The sequence below is a fragment of the Podarcis melisellensis genome, assembly GCF_964234715.1.
Source record: "Podarcis melisellensis genome assembly, chromosome: 15".
In the NCBI taxonomy this organism is placed as follows: Eukaryota; Metazoa; Chordata; class Lepidosauria; order Squamata; family Lacertidae; genus Podarcis; species Podarcis melisellensis.
Genome location: NC_138532.1, coordinates 6,844,209 through 6,860,853, shown reverse-complemented (window position 1 = coordinate 6,860,853; position 16,645 = coordinate 6,844,209). Strand labels below are relative to the sequence as shown.

At 42.8% G+C, this 16,645-nt stretch overlaps 1 protein-coding gene across 10 annotated transcripts in view; it reads right to left on the bottom strand.

The window, feature by feature from the left end:
• The window catches only part of RAB11FIP1 (RAB11 family interacting protein 1), a 74,028-nt gene extending 61,176 nt beyond the window's left edge, over positions 1-12,852 (bottom strand). For 2 of the 10 annotated variants that reach the window (XR_014163331.1, XR_014163332.1), the window contains exons 1-3: positions 12,263-12,772; positions 5,133-5,578; positions 3,947-4,778 (exon numbers count right to left, since the gene is read on the bottom strand). Coding sequence is in view for 8 of the 10 variants with exons in the window: in XM_081890843.1 (XP_081746969.1) it covers positions 458-2,419; positions 3,947-4,778; positions 5,133-5,578; positions 12,263-12,672 (3,650 nt within the window). In the remaining 2 variants the exon portion in view is untranslated. Of the gene's footprint in view, positions 1-457; positions 2,420-3,946; positions 4,779-5,132; positions 5,579-7,078; positions 7,168-12,053; positions 12,081-12,262 lie in introns of those variants that run through there. The other 8 variants (XM_081890845.1, XM_081890846.1, XM_081890843.1 and 5 more) reach the window with 8 other exon arrangements.
• Positions 12,853-16,645: the final 3,793 nt, after the last annotated feature.

The following is a 16,645-nucleotide window of genomic DNA, read 5'->3' as shown; positions in this document are numbered from 1 at the left end:
ACCTGTGCCGCAGTAAATTGCACTGCACTTATGATCACAACTAACACCGCTTTTTAAAAAAGTTAAGCATTTATCAAACTGCTGCTTTCACTTAATTTGGCAGAACATGAAAACTATATTTAGTATTTTAACAGGACAGTGGATTTAAAAAATAAAGTAAAATTAGAGGTAAAATATAAAGTGCTGGTTCCTGTTAATGATACCTTTATTGTCATGTCACAACAATGTGAAAATAGAGTCTGATTACTGCCTAAGCAAAACAAACCTTTGCTCAGTTTTATTCCTTCATTGACATTGCTACAAGAAATAGATACAGATCAACAGGGAAAGATTTTCACCTGTCCATAGGACACAAAATCCCTTACTGCATTCAAAAGGGGAGGGAAGAATCAAAGCGATGCACAGTATAGCACTTGAGCCTTTATCTTTGCTCCCCCCCCCCCCCAATTCCTCTCACCTGAGCTTAGCAGGATAATTTCCGTCACTTTGCAGATTCTGATTGGGATGTGTTTCAGAGGGTGAAACCCGTGCCTGGAGCAGCTTCTTCTTGCCAGAGGGATCCACTTTGGTACCCAAGCCCTCTGCTGTAGCTTTTTTCGTAGGTTCTGCTCTATTACAGCCAGAAGCATCAGATTGGAAGGAACTAATAGAGTGAGAAGAACTGGGCAGAGGGGAAAGATGAACAGGCTTAACAGAGAACTCAGGACTATCACCCTGTCTATTTTCTTTTAAGCTGTCAGCATTCTTCTGCTCCAATCCCTTTACATCATGGCTTGCATTTTCAAGGGCTAGTGCTGAAGGTGCAACCAATGGTTTGTTTGGTTCAAATCCATCATCAGGAGCACTTGTCTTCATGAGAAGCGATACAGTCTGCCTCTCACCAGTCGCCTTTTTATTTGCTGTCAGCTCTTCCCCCTCAATGGAGGGCCGTAACTCTGAGGAACCATCTCCACTCCTGGACAAATCTCCAGAAACTGCAATCTTTTCAGTACCTTGGGAATAATCACTCAGCTGTTCATCATCCGATCCCACTTCGGGAATAACAGAAAGGGTGGTGGGTTTTACATTCAGATCTCCAGGGATCAAATTGCCAGGCTGTGTGCTTGTTGTATAGTGAGGGAGATTGGTGCTAATACTTTGAGAGGAATCCATGGTTCCACCATCTCTTCCAGAACTAAATATATTGGATACTGAAGTTGCTAACGAGCTATCGCTTGTTAGTTTTTCACTAGAGATGAAAGAATCTTCTGCAGAAAATTCTTTATATGTAGAGGCAGAGCTTGACCCATTTTCTGTTTCTGATTCATCCATCAAAGAAACAGATACACTCTTTTTTTGTTTCAGGGCACTTCTTGGTGCTGGCTTTGGGGGCTCAGAGAGAGAACCGCTACCCGACACAGTCCTCGGCATGTTAGGCAAAGGCGCGAGAATTCTCGGAGTTGGAACCGGTGGCTGTACTTTAACTGAGAAGCTGGCTTCAGCCTGTCTTTCCAAAGGACCCTCACTGTTATGAAGAGATTGTACATTTCCATTACGGGGCTCAGGTGCGGCACAATGTTCTACATATAGTTCAGGTCTTCGCCTCTCATTCCTTTCAGTGGGATTTATTGAAATCTTGTTTTCATCATGCCAGCTCTCAACTGAATCTTCACCATCTGAAGCATCGTCGCCACTACTCCCCACATTTTCATCCTCAAGGGCAAAGGTTACTGACTTCTTTATGCTCCCTCGGTTTTCCTTAAATGGTGGCACTATGTGCACTTTGTCATCGCCCTGAGACTTCAGGATGAGTCCAACCCTATTATAAAACCGTGAAGGGTGACTGCCAGCTAGAGATCCAGGAAAAGTGGATACAGGATCCATCTGATTAGTTAAACCTTCCTTTTGGAGCTTCTCTGAAGGCACAACATGAACATGCTTGGAATCATAAAGGTTTCCTGCTAAGGAGGAAGTAGAGAAAGATGCTGGAGGACTGTTAAAACTTTCAGAGTCCTCTCCCACTTTAGACACGGGAGGATTATCAATATCAGAAAGCTGAAAAGCAGAAGGATCCAACTCAAGAACAGAAGTTGCAGGAACAGGCAGGGGAGACTTAGCAGAGTTTGAAGAATCCTCTATCTGGGATTCTTGTTCCCTTTTAGGAGCAAATGGTTTGTTTTCATTTCCAGAAGCAGAAGAAGTAGCAGCAGCAGCTATAAAGCATTCAATATCTTGCTTGGATTTCTGTCCCCATTTTATAGTGAACGGATTGTTGTCACTAGCAAACCTATCAGTGTCCCGAGGTTGCTCTTCTGGATCAAATTTAGAGATAAAAGGGTTGTTTTTATTAGAGTGATAGGAAGGAGAAAAAAGAGAAGCAGAAGGAGGTGCAGAAATAGCAGAAGTGGCTTTGGTTTCATCCTCTGAAGACACGCCCAGTCTGTAAAAAGGGACAAAATAAAACCTGCATGTCAGTTGCAGATGCAACGTAAGACAGGCAGAAACATTTTGAAGACAAGTTTAACAAGGCTGCTGCATGTTAAGTGAATAGGAAAGGTGTAGGGCTTTAGCAAACCACCCCCTTCATATTATAATTTACCTTTTAACAGCAGCAAATGCTTATAAAAGAAAACAACACGTTGCCTGAATGAAAGTGTTTTGTACATTTTAAAAAGTCTATCAGTAACATCTCTTTTCAATGGAACACCTTTTTAATCCCAATTACATTATAGCATTATCATAGTACAGTATTAGTAGTATAGTGAAATATACAAAGCACCAAGCATACGGGAGTAAGGCAGGAAACAACGTCTTATCCAAAAGTTGCATTCCACCAAGCCATAAAAATTGCATTTTAGATTGCTGAAACGTGCAAATTTTAATCATTTTGCAGGAGCTAAACAGAAACAAGGTCACCCAACAATGTTAAAAGAATGTTATTTCACTAGTTACAACTGTAAAGAAAGAGATATAAGTTTAAAGTTTGAGCAATAGGGAGCAATTCTCCCACATGCACCAGTGTCAATAACATAAAAACAAAGCCAAGTCACTAATGGTGTTCACAGCACTTATATACATGTCTGAATATTTAAATATCAACTTTTCTGAGTCTTTCCTGCTCCATCTCAGTATTCCTCCCACCTCTACTTTCAGATGACAAAAGAGAGATAATATCACACTCCTCCCCAACTCAAGCAAGAAGGAACCACGATGGACAACTGCCAGTAGCACTGGCTGTTTCTTCACGAAAGACAGCTGTTCTCTTTCTCCTTCCTGATTTAGAACTAATGCTTTAAGTTTGGGAGGGCTAAAGAACTTCAGGCCTTGGCCCACCTACATGACATTGATACAAAGACTTTAACCCATAATTGTGTTTTTAAATTCCTCCTTGCCACAAAGAGCAGCAGCTAGCTAGTTACACCAGTTTTCTGGGTCAGACAAGCCACCGTCTTTTCCTCTCCTCAGCAAAAAATGACAAGACATAAAAAGATGAGTGAAAACTAGCTCAGCTGCATTTGACCAGCTGGGCAAACACAACAAAGCTAGTGCCTGCCTTTGTTTCGATTCCTCTCCCTGTAAGTTGGGCAGTGGGGAGAAGAGATAGAAAGGATCAAGTTCAGCCAGCTGGGATACATTCTCTGCTAGACAGCATTCCATCCTGGAGGCAGAAGAGGGACTGGCTCACTCTCTTTGCCCTCCCCTTGCAAGAAAGTGGATCATCTTTGTTCTGAAGACAGCATGCATTGTCATTTCTCTCCTTTCAAGAAGGCTAGAGACAGAAACCCTACAAATTACCTGCAGAGTTACTAGTCAACTGAAACCTACACAGGGCATGGCTGCCCTATCAGGAGGAAAATTCTTACTTAGCCTGTAAAGTAAATATTTTCTATGACATACAATGAAAACCACTGGGTAGCAATAGCTTTAAAGCATCTCAAGATCTCAAAATTCATTTCTCAAGACTAACCTGGGCTTGACGGGTTTGGTCTGAGATGGTTTCACAGAAGCTGAGTTTTTTTCTGGCTTCTCTTCTGCTGAGATGTTTTCATCAAAAGGGTTCAAGGATGCCTTTGTGATTCGAAGATCCGCAGTGCTGCTCTTATCTGAGCTATGACCTCTTCTGTTATCCACAGGGACTTCAAAAGGATTTGCTTCTTTCTTGACCAACTCTTTTTCGTTACGTTTTACTTCCTTTACCTTCAGAGTGGTGTCTGCATTGCTCTCTACTTCCTCACTAACTTTAGCTTCTTTTTTCCCTGTCATAAGAGACAGCAAGCCAGATTTCTTGTTCTCCTGTTTTTTGTTCTCTTTGGTTTCTTTTGGAGTGTCTGAAATAACTGGAGTGTTGCTTTCTGGCATATCCCCAGCACTCAGCAACTTGTATGATGGTAGAGTCATGGCTTTAAAGGACTCCAGTGAAGAAGACCCTGGTGGTGCTTTGTCAGAAGGTAGTCTTCCTGTTATTTCAGGTTCCTTACTGGGCTCAGAAGACAAGTTCTCCTGGGACAAAAAGAGACGTTTTCGCTGGGATATCTGAGGGGAAGATAGAGTGCTGTCTTTTGGAAGAGTATCACTTTTGGGGTCACGCTCCTCCATGTAAACATGACTGCCATTGATACACACATTGGACCGGGAAGTGGGGTCACTTTTGGACTTCAGTCCACCAAATAAAGAATGTACATCCTTCTTGGTGTTACTGGAGGAGATTTGGTTTAGTTGCTTGTTATCTGCACTACTTGTTCTCTTATGAGACTTGGTGGAAGGTGGATAAAGCAGGTTATCTTCATTTGTGGAGGGTTCTGAAAAGAAAGAAATCAGCATCAGAATACCGAAAGCACAAGTCCCAATACTACTGAAAATACTAATACCTAATCCAGCCCTAGATCAACTGATGGCTCTTAACAACAGCAGTACACTGAGGTTGGGGACCACTGAGATCCACCTGCACCCTACTCATTTCCAACTATTAGGCACAATCATGAAGACACTTCTGTTTCTTCACAGCTTCCAAGCACTGTTTTTAAATAATACAAGAAGTCCAGCTTTAACTATTATGAAGAAATGGCACATTTTACTACTTAGCACACTTTGTAAATTACACAACTGTCAAAACATATGAGAAATTTATTCTCTTTTCAATAGACAATACTTACTCTCTGAAACAGGAGTTAAAGTGTCATCATCACTATCACTCCACCGCGATGAAAAGTCACTGGGATTAAGTCGAACTCTCTCTGTAACCGGTTGGAGAGAAGGTAACACAGACATGGACTGAGAGAGGTTGCTTTTCTGTAAACCTGGTTTGGAGAATAAGGTCTTGAACTTTGATTTTTTCTTTTCTTTCTCATTTGACTCTTCCTCACTGTCAGCCGGGGAATGACTAATGCTAGGAACAATCGCTGAAGCTGTGTCTGGCAATCCATTGCCTCGTTTCCCCTTTAGCTTGTCTTTCAGCTTGCCAAATGGTGTCCGTGACTTATCTTTCATGGACAGATCAAACATGCTGGCTGTCATGTTGCTCCTCATGAACTGGATATCCACCTCAATCTCACCTCTCTCTTCTTCCTTCTTTCCTGGTTTGGAGTGAAGCTTGTACCATCTGTACAAATAAAGAACAGCAAAGGTTCAGCATCAGGGGCTTAAATATTTCCTACCCACCCTTTTCCCACAAGGTCTCAGGGTGCGTTACGTATAAAATAGTTAATTTTCAGTTCAAGCGAAACAGAGTCAGGTTCTCTATGTAAGCAAAATTCCAGATAGGTCTGTAGACTGATATTAGTGGCATTTAGCCAGCAAAGTCCATTTTCGAAAAAGAAAAGAAAAAGTAAAGGGGAAGAGGAAGAGAAGAGAACAAATAGCCTATTTTAAAAGGAGAACATGCTGTTATGAAATAATTTATCCATATTACCACATGAGTCTCAGAAATAGTTACTCTGGAAGCATCATGCAAAGATTTCTAAAATGCTAAGGACGTCACTCCTGGAACAGAGGGTCTCTACAGATCTGTGCTCAGAAACTGGTAGCTGACATGCTACCAGTATGTTGGGCATTTTCCCAAGATGTCTAGAAAAAGTTTGTTTTGTCATCCAAGTGAATATACACAGACATACTAACACAGGCATAGGCAAACTCAGCCCTCCAGATGTTTTGGGGCTACAACTCCCATCATCCCTTGATTACTGGTCCTGTTAGCTAGGGATGATGGGAGCTGTCATCCCAAAACATCTGGAGGGCCGTTTGCCTATTTCTGTACTAACAGAAGATATAATTACAGCTAACTCGCATCTTATGTAGTAGTTACATTCCTGGCCACTGCACGTAAAAGCAAAATCGCATAAAGCCAGGAACCCTCAGAACCAGGTGTCTCGCTTATCTGCTTCTCGGCAGGCAGCATGAGGGCTCTAGGATGCTACTCTGTAATGTTTCCTCCACTCTCCATTTGTTTGTTTGTTTGTTTGTTCTGCTCCACACACACCCCCCCGGCCCAGATCAGCAATCACGTAGGCAAAATAAGCATTGTGAGTTACCTATATTTCAATTTCACCTTTTCTGTCACAGGACTTCAAAGCTAGATTAAGTATGGCATGTGTCACATATTTACAGACTTTGTCTATAGCTTCATGGTTCTCAGTTAAGTCCTTGGAAGTGTGGTTCAATAAAGGGGATTACAATCCTGTAATAATTATAAGCACCCTCACAAAACAAGTGTTTCTCCAGAATTGCTTTTTGGGGCCTCCCCCAGAGGATCAATGAGAACCATGCCAGGAAAGGGTTGATTTTGTACTGTAAATTTATCCATTGTTCAGGGCAATGGGTTCCCCCAAATATTCATATAATTTTGCAGGAAGACACGGGAAAGTCTCTGCTACTAAGCTGAGTCCCATGATCGCTTAACAGCTCCACCTAACCTGTGCTGTTATGCTCTGGTATCATGCAACATCAGCAGGCCTTACTAGTTCATGAGTTATGGTATAACACAGCATGACCTTGTCCATTTAAGGTTATGCCATGAAGGCATCTGCATAAAAGGTATCAACAGTCAGAGGAACTCTGTTTCTGCACTAAAACCCAAGATGCACGCCATCTTAGATTGTCTAACCTTTTTACTCCCTGAAAGGCACAACATGAACCAAGACAAATTCTGCAGAACAGTCTTGAACGGAGCTGGATACAGCAGAGGATACAGAGCTAGAAAGAGAGAAAATGAGAAAGTCATTACCAGGAAAGTTTTAGAACAGAAACAGCAGCTTATGTACAAAAGCATGCAATTTCTCCCAAAATATGGAATTTCCCGACAATATTTTCAGAAAATTGCATGCCTTAAAAGCATACATATCAAAACAGGAAAGGAAACAAAAGAGAAGAACCAGAGGAGGGAAAGCACTAGAACACAAGTGAGTGATTTTCTATATTCACATTTTAAAAGCTCATCATTTGGCCCAATTTCCTAAAACAGCGGATAGCATGGTGAAACTATTTCTAGGCAAACTACAGGAAGTTATTGCATGGCTAAAAGACTACCCTTAAAAAAACAAAACGAAAAGCACATACAGTACTACCACATCAGGGAAAGGCTTGTCAAAATAATCTCATTGACATCTAATTCTTTCAGCACAGTGACGTGTTTCTGTTTTACGAATAAGCATCCAGTCTTGAGATCTGGCAACAGTTTCATCCAAATTTCAGATCTCCCTGCCTTCAGACGAAAAATTATTAACTGGTCTGAATTGCATCTTTGCATTGTCTGTCCACATGTTAAGGGTGCGGTGTTGATTAGTGAGCTACCTCTTAATTGATAGATTCCGACATAAACCTTGAAACCCCAATTTTCATCTGTAAAACTAATAAAGTGCTTCAGCTCTGACTTGTGCTGTTTATTCTAACAATAAAGTGTTATGAACAAGACATTTGTTTCTAACATACTTTGAATACTTATCATGGCTGTATAAAGCAGTCAAGACTGCCAAAGTAAACTTGGTAAGCCTGCTGGACTTGTTACGTTAAATATTTGAGTATGAGAGCTGCCATTATTCACAGTAAGACAATTTTAAAAGAGTTCTTTACAAACACTGTTTTTGTAATACACTTTGACTTACAGTTTTAAAAACTAGGATGTTTAGCTCAGTCTAAAAATATGTTTGCCAAACAGAAGGGTATATGCATTCTTACGAAATGTTGCTTTTTGCACTCTTAACACAGATAGCCAAGAATCATGGTGCACATACACATTTTAAGGGCAGGGTTTGTTCTACAATAGCTATGGAAGCAGGCATCAGTGGAAAATTACTATACCACATTATTTATTTTATCAGTATTTATATTTGAATCTATTGCTCTTCAGATGTGAAACTCAAATATCATTGCTGGCCAATAGAGCTATGTCCACAACAGCTCACCTGACAGTACTAGATAAATTGCTTGAATAGCACAATGTGGCTAAAAAGCTACCTAGGAACCTGGATTGAATATTGCTTTTGTAATGAACTCACAAAGTGGTTATATTACACAAGTCAGGATGGGAATAATACTAATCTGCATTACAGGCTTGTTTGTAAAGAACAACAAGAAAGTGTACATGAGGCTATTTAAACTATATAAAATGCTAAGCAGATTTTTTTTAAATTCTTACTCACTGGTTTAAACCTTGTAAGATTTAGTCACTGAGAATACAGCTCTTTAAGTAAAAGCAAGCAACATAAAATGGCACAATATGAAGCATAACTGGGTAGGTGTGAAATCCCAAGGGCTATCAACCTATTAAAGAAAACTTAACTGATCATGAGTTTTAGTCAATTTAGTCTAACACCCTAAGGAAGTTAGATTAGCCTCAGCCAGAGCCAGGGCCTTATCAACACTGGCTCCGGCCTGGTGGAATGCTCAGTCTAATGAGACCAGGGCCCTGCGGGATCTGATTTCTTTCAGCAGACCCTTTAAGACAGAGTTGTTCCACCTGGCTTTTGGCTTGGAATCCCTCCCCCTCTTTCTTTTTCCTTTCTCCTCCTGTGAAGAAGCTGCATCCTAATGTTTTAATGTTATATCTTAATCTTTTAAATTGTATTTTAATCAACTTGTTTTTATTACTGGTTGTTAGCCGCCCTGAGCCCAGTCTTTGCTGGGGAGGGCAGGTTATAAATAAAAAATTATTATTATTAGTCATGCTGGCAACATGACCCGGAAAAACTGTCAGCGGACAAACGCCGCTTTCCTGGGCCTATAAAGCGAGATGAGCGCCGCAACCCCAGAGTCATCCGTGACTGGACTTAATTGTGAGGGGTCCTTTACCTTTTTTATTTTTTCAACTAGTGTTAGAAGCTCAGATATATAAGCCAGTCACCAAATGGCACAATAAACCTTGGTTACAGTTGCCACAAAGGAATGTCTAGGCACCTTTTTTGTAGTGGAATGATTGATTGATATATTGTTGTTGTTGTTGTTGTAAAAGTACAATACAACATCTCAATACAAAAGTATGGGGAGGGGATGTTTTCTACAAACAATGACCAGCTATATATGGGGAAATATGTTATAAAAGTTGTATAGCAGTGCTAGGGAAGTGCCCTGAATATCCTGGCCAATACTCCTTTGAGTGGGTGGTGTGGGTCCTCTTGGATCTAGCCTCGGTTCTTTAGAGTATTTCTTTGCAATAGGGAAGTGTCAAGTCCTAGTAACCTCACCACTCCTACCTTGTCCCATTTTGTTTGTTTAGTGTTTATTTCCCTTTTCTCTCACTTCCTCCTCACTATTAATTGCCATCCAGTTAGTATTTTGACTGGAGGAGTAATCAGAAAGAGTCCAATTTATCAAATTCTGCTGTGGTGCTAACATTAGTTTCTAGCCTTGATTCAGCCAATCCCTTTTTCCATATCAAACTGAGTTAATATTTTATAGAACAAGACCCAATAACCTCCAAAATATAAAAGTGTTAAATTCTAACCAGCTTTTTATTTTATTTCACTGCATCCTGGTAACCAACATCTCTAAAGAGCACCCGCTGCTCAGTCCTCGGCAAACCAAGATTTAAGGAGAAGACAAAGATGCCAACATTTAGGGGATTCACGATTATAGAGCCTCCTAAACTAGGGTCCATCTTCCAAAGGAATTGACTAAATTTGTATCAGCTACTCGCCTTGACAACTTAATGGAACTTCCATGTTCACAAGCATTAATACCACTGAATATCAGTTGCCAAAGCAGCAAACTGAGGAAGAACTGGCGGTTCCACACCCTGCTTGCATGTTTCTTGAATGCATTGAGATAACCGCTATCTAGAGCAGGATACAAATTATTTTATTTAATAGATGTTTATTCTTCCCTTTAGCTAAAAGTAGGTTGTTAGGGAAGTTTACAACAATGGAATAAAATTAAGTATGCCAACTACTGTGATCCAGCAGGACTCTGCTCAGGAAAGGTATCAACAGGATACTTTACAAGTTCTTCAAAGCTTGCTTGATTGTTTAATAGCCCACCTTCTAGCCCTCCTCATTTAATCCCCATAACAACCCTATGTTAAGACTGAGAGCCAAGGTCAGTCAGTGAGCTTCATGGCTGAGCGGTCACATGAACCCTGGTCTCCTAGGCCCTAGTCTGGCACTAACCTTTACACCACACCAACTCTTTATATTATGCTGTAGCACATTATACTGCTGTTTATTTCAAGTTTTAATACAGTGTTTTTAAAAGTTTGATCCCGCCTCTGCTTGCAATGTTTGCTTATTGCATTTTTGCCCCACCCTTTCTTCAAATAACTATGTATGAGTGACATACATAGTTCTCATTTCCCCATCCCATTTCATTCTCACAACAACCCTTGTGATTGATTAGACTGAGTGTGACTCGCCCGTGGTCTCCCAGTAAACTCTATGGACAATAGTGGAATCTTTACTAAAAGTGGCATTTTTAATCCATGATCCATCCTGTTAAGAGCTTAACTTTTGCTGCTGTCAGATAAACAGCTGAGATGAATAATTCTCATGCAGCATGCTGTTTGACACCTGTTTGGACATGTGGACCTTGAGCCTCTGACATACATAGTCAGCAGGAAGTCAACATCTTCAAACAGAACTATACAGTAGTAAGGGAAGAACTATACAGAACTATACAGTAGTAATGTCATCTAGTCCAATGCCCAACGGATTTAGTGCAGGAATCTTGCAAATACACAGCTTCCTAAGCAAATGGACATCTAGCCATTGCTTACAAACCTTCATAGGAGGAGATCTCACCACTTCCCAAGGCAGTCTGATCCGCCTTTGAACTACTCATACACTTAAGAGGTTTCTCCTAACGTAAAGTCAAAACCATCTTATTTAAATGTTTTCAGTCATTGCATTTACATCTGTCATCTGGAGTAACATAGAACAAATCTGCTCCACCTTCTGCATCACAGTCTTTCAGTTATTTGAGAACTCTTCTCCTGCCTCCTCTTAACCTTTCCTTCTCCAAGATAACCATGCCCAGCTTTTTCAACTGTTCCTCATAGGACATGGTTTCCAGACTCCATACTATTTGATGCTATTCTTTAGTCACATATCTGGCGCACACAACAAGTGCACCAGAAAAGGAAGCCACCAGATGCACAACAGGTAAAAAAAATATATTATTGCGCCCAACAAGTTTCAACCCAGAACTGAAGCACAGAACTGAAATTATTTTTTTCAAGAGTGCCACTGAGGAGTGAATATAGTGATACTACTTATGTTGCCAAAATTACAATCCATTAATATACAAAACAACACCGAACAACAGAAGAGTAACTGAAATCGTCATAGTTAGGTCGGATTTCACCTGTCAAAGCAACTTTACCTCCCAATTAGTGTTCCTATTGATCACATTACCTTTTACAAAACCGATCGACCGCAGTCGAAAGGCGGCAAAGCTAGATTTTTGCCCACCTTAGCTGGGAAGGTGTGCGGCCAAGAACAGAAGCACCCAACTTCAGGGGGTTGGGTGTGCGGCGGGATGTGACACCTTCAGAAATACTTAATTTGGCCGCATATCAAGAGGAAGCCCAATGAACCCAGCTAATCCTACACTGACCACAACACTCTGGCGCATGCTTTGAAGTGAAAGCATACCCTTATCCGCATTCCTTCAGAAGTCCTGCTATGACTCCGTAAACAAAGAAGGAGCGAAAATCAGATGCAATTTAGGAGGTCCGTCTGGGCAGCGCCTGGCACCAGCCCCCTCCCTCCCTCCGCGCATGCGCCCCGCGCCCCAGCAGGTAGACTGCTCCTGGCAGCGGGAGCCCCACGGGAGGCCCCACGCCCGCTCGATTTCCCCTCACCGTGTGCTTCGGCGGCCGCCCTCGGAGTGCAGCTCGGCCAGGCTGATCTCGGCGCGGCCCAGGAACTTGTCGAGGCCGAGCAGGGCGCGGTGGAGGACGGTGAGCTGCAGCACGGCCGTGGGCCCGGCCGAGAGCGGAGGCCCCCCCGCCGACAGGCTCCTCCGGGGCGGCGGCGGCAGCTCGAAGGTGGCCTCCTCCCGCCACACGGGAGAGCCCAGGCAGCGCTCGGCCACCGACGTGGCGAACTTCTCCTTGCCCAGCGCCATCACCGCGTAAGCGTCGCTCCCGCCGCCGCCGCCGCCGCCGCCCTTGGCCTTGGAGCGAAGCCCCCGCGCCTGGAGCACCGTCACCTGGACGTGGGTCGGGGCCCAGCGGGGCCCCAGAGACGACGGAGAGCCTGGGGCCGACATTTCTTCGTCGTCCGCCTGACACCCGCTCTCTGCCGCTGCCCGGGAAGGACTGAGCGGCTTCCCTCAGGTGAGGCGATGAGGAACCCCACCCCAAGTCTCGCGAGAGCTTCGGCGCCCGGCCCCGCCTCTTTGCCCCCGTTCGGGGCGCTTTGGACTACAGCTCCCATAATCCTTTGGGTCCGGGCGCACTAGGGGCTGGAATCTTGCAGGTGAATTGTAGTACAATTCACCTGCAAGATTCCAGCCCCTAGGTCCAGTTTTTCCTTAAACTCAGTGATCTCTATATTTTCATGTTAAGGTGACTCGTGAGTCTTCCTTCCCATTTCAGGGTTGTTTCCCCCCCCCCAATAAATATATATATATATTTTCCGAAACAATTATAAACCGTGGGCAACAATACCTGGGCGCGAGTCTAGTTATATGCAGTCTGCAGGCAATGTCTTTGCGAGCATATTCCGAAAAAGACATGAATGGGGAATATAGCCTCTCCACAGACAAACGGAAGCAGCTGATGGGAGATCATTGTTGTATTCCTCCTTTGCATATGAAAAGAAAGGAGGCTAGTTTTCAACAAAGGCATCTTTTTTAAAAGCAACAGGTTCAAAGGGAATAAGGACCCTCTTGAAAACCGATACACTTCAAATGTTGGATCCGATATATCGAATGTCTAACCTCATGTCAAAAGAAGTAGTTCCGACCAGTGCTTCCCAGGGGGTACTCAAGTGTACGCAGTACCGGCACGTTTTTTCGTTGTTGCTAAAAAGTGTCGCACTTACTGTAACAATTTCATGGTGAGTACTGGGCACCTATTTTTCTAGGAAAAAAAGCAGTGGTTCTTACTATTAAATCTGCAAAAGCCCTAATCTCTTTCTCTGCTTTTTAAACTTCACTGCCCCACCAATGTAAAAAAAAAAAAAGACTGTTAGGGAATTTATTTATTTATTTTATTTTCCCACCATTTATATCTCACTTGATAGTAATAAAACCTCGGAGCTGTTTACAAAAGAAAAATGATTCTTCTTAGGACTTGAGTTCTAAATAGATCTCAAATTCAAAGCTGGGGAACAACTGCTACAACAAAACTCATGCCCCCAAGATACAGAACCCCTAAAACAGGAGTCGGGCAACTCAGGGCAAGGGGGGGTGGAGGAGAATGTGGCCCTCCAAGCCTTTCTGTCTGGCCCTAAGGACTCTCTCCAGGTCACACTCCTCACTTGGACCTGCCTTGAACTTGCCTTGAGTGCTTTTGCCTGGCTGGAATGTGTCCTTGAACATTGATAAGTCCTTGGTTGCCTGACTGGAAGATGGAGAGGTGTGTGTAGAAATTAGCCTACAGGGCTAAGGCAAAATTTACATTTGCTGCTCCTTCCATAGGACCCTTGGAAGGTTGCCAGAAAGGACAGAATGAGGCCCTCAGGCTAGTAAAGCTCCCTACCCCTGCCCTAAGGACTGGGATAACCCCATTGCAAGGAATCCCTGCTGAACACCCTTATATTATTAATACACAGACAAACTTGAGGGAGAGAGAGAATTACTGTTGTCAGTTAACCCTTGAAGAATTATGATATCATCCAAGCCTGAAAATCCATACTGCTTAATTTCTAAGAAGTTCCTTTTAACAGCAGCCCACAGAAATCGTGTGAAGCTTTTTCCTGGAGATGTCATAAAGTAATGGGGAACATTTTGCCTGCTTAACTGTGGTGTGTCAGGCTGCTATCGTTAGGTGCAGGAGCAGGGCTATTTATTTATTTTAACTAGCCTAAGTGTCAAGCTGAAATACAGATGGTGAAGCTGTTCTGATTGCTCCTTGATGCTGGGAAATGGTGTCTGCTGAATTTCTGCCTGTGCTTTTCCAGGTAAGTCAGAGGGGAAAGGGTGACATCATTTCCTAGATTAGAACATGCAGACTAAGATTAAGAGCTAGCTCTGAGTTCATTCTATACGTACCAGTGAATTAACTTGCCCAGACCCACTTTGGAATTACTGTAGATAATAGTTGCTCCACCTCAAAGGGAGTAGCTTCCAGTTCTAGACAATTCTGAATGTATTGAATTTCTGTTTTTCCCCAAAAAAAACAAATTAGACTCTATTTCGCATCAGAACAATCTTTTAAAAATAAATAAACAGGTCCTGCTGGCATATTGTTTGGCTGCTCCACAACTGAGCAGGTGACAAGGCTTTTATTCGTTTCATCGTTATGGGTTGTTGCTGTGTACTAAATTTAAACCTTAGACTAAAGCTTACCTGGCAGCTATGTTTATTTTGCTGACACGATGGAATCCAGTTTGGGAACCAGAAGTTCTCACCTTTTTTGTGTACTAGAAATGCAAGCATTTTTGCCATCCAAGGGATTTAGTAGGATTTGGGGGGGGGGGGGCTATGTTTGCAGAATCACACTCTATATTGATTAATTAAACCATACTTGTTGAAACTAACATCGGACCTGTTATAATATCACTCTGCCCGACTTCTGTATAAAAATGTATTACATGTGAAAACCTTATCTCAATATTTGATGCCTGAGAAGCTTTTTCAGTTAAATACTTAGTTATTTATAGATGGGACTGTTCTGTTGCTTGCTTATGTTGCAAGACAGATACAGCATAGCACAAAGCTGAACGCAGCACATTCTTCAGCTGAGTGGAATTTCCTTCTCTGGATTGCTAGGATGGAGATGTAGGGTTTTGGAAGAAGGTGCTCCCTGGATGTGATTTATTCACAAAGTAACATTAAAGCAGGGACGCGGGTGGCGCTGTGGGTTAAACCACAGAGCCTAGGGCTTGCCGATCAGAACTTTGACGGTTTGAATCCCCACGACGGGGTGAGCTCTCGTTGCTCGGTCCCTGCTCCTGCCAACCCAGCAGTTCGAAAGCACATCAAAGTGCAAGTAGATAAATAGGTACCGCTCCGGCGGGAAGGTAAACGGCGTTTCCGTGCGCTGCTCTGGTTCGCCAGAAGTGGCTTAGTCCTGCTGGCCACATGACCTGGAAGCTGTACGCCGGCTCCCCCGGCCAGTAAAGCAAATGAACGCCGCAACCCCAGAGTCGGTCGCGACTGGACATGGGGTCCCTTTACCTTTAACATTAAAGCAAGGCACCTGTGAATGCATGCAATCCTGAGTGTATCAATCCTGATTTCATGTGGCTTTAATGTCATGCAGCCTCCAGAAAGAATATTAGAAGAGGCCTACTGGATCAGGCAAAAGGTCCATCTGTTCCAGCATCTTGTTCTCACAGTGTCCAGCCAGGTACCTATTAGAAGCCCACAAGCACAACAGTGCTCTCCCTTTCTGTGATTCCCAACAACTGCTATTCAAAGGCATATTGCCTCCAACAGTGTAGGCAAAGCATAGCCCATTGTGGCTGATAGACAGTGAAAGCCTTATCCTGTATGCTTTTATCAAGAGGATGCAGCAGTTCGCTTATGAGGAAAGGCTGCAACCTTTGGCGCTTTTTCAGTTCAGAGAAAAAAGCATGTTAAGAGAAGATACAGCAGGCGCATGGTATGGAGAAGAAAGGTTTTTCTCCCTCTCCCATAGCACTTGTTGACATCGAAAGAAGCTGAATGCTGGGAGTTTCAGGACAGGCCAAAGAAAGTACTTCTTGCCCCTGTGCATAGTTAAACTATGGAATGCATTTCCACGGGAAGTAGTGATGGCCTTAGAAGAGCACTTTGCATTTTATTGTCATTTTCATTAACAAATGGATTCTCATGCACACTTCTCCCTAATATACAGTACATATTTTTGGTTGAAGGACTGCATCTTTAGGAGCTTGAGCTTGCTTTTCTCTCCTTCCTTTCATTTCATTTTCCTTGTGTGTCATGTCTTATGAGTCCGAGGGTAGGGACCGTCTCAGAATTCAATTTTGTAAGTTGCCCAGAGAGCCTTTTTTTTTCTTTCTAAAGGGTGGGGCAGAAATTCTGTAAACAAAGAAGTGCATGACAAAATTCAGTAAAGAGCAACTTTCTAAGG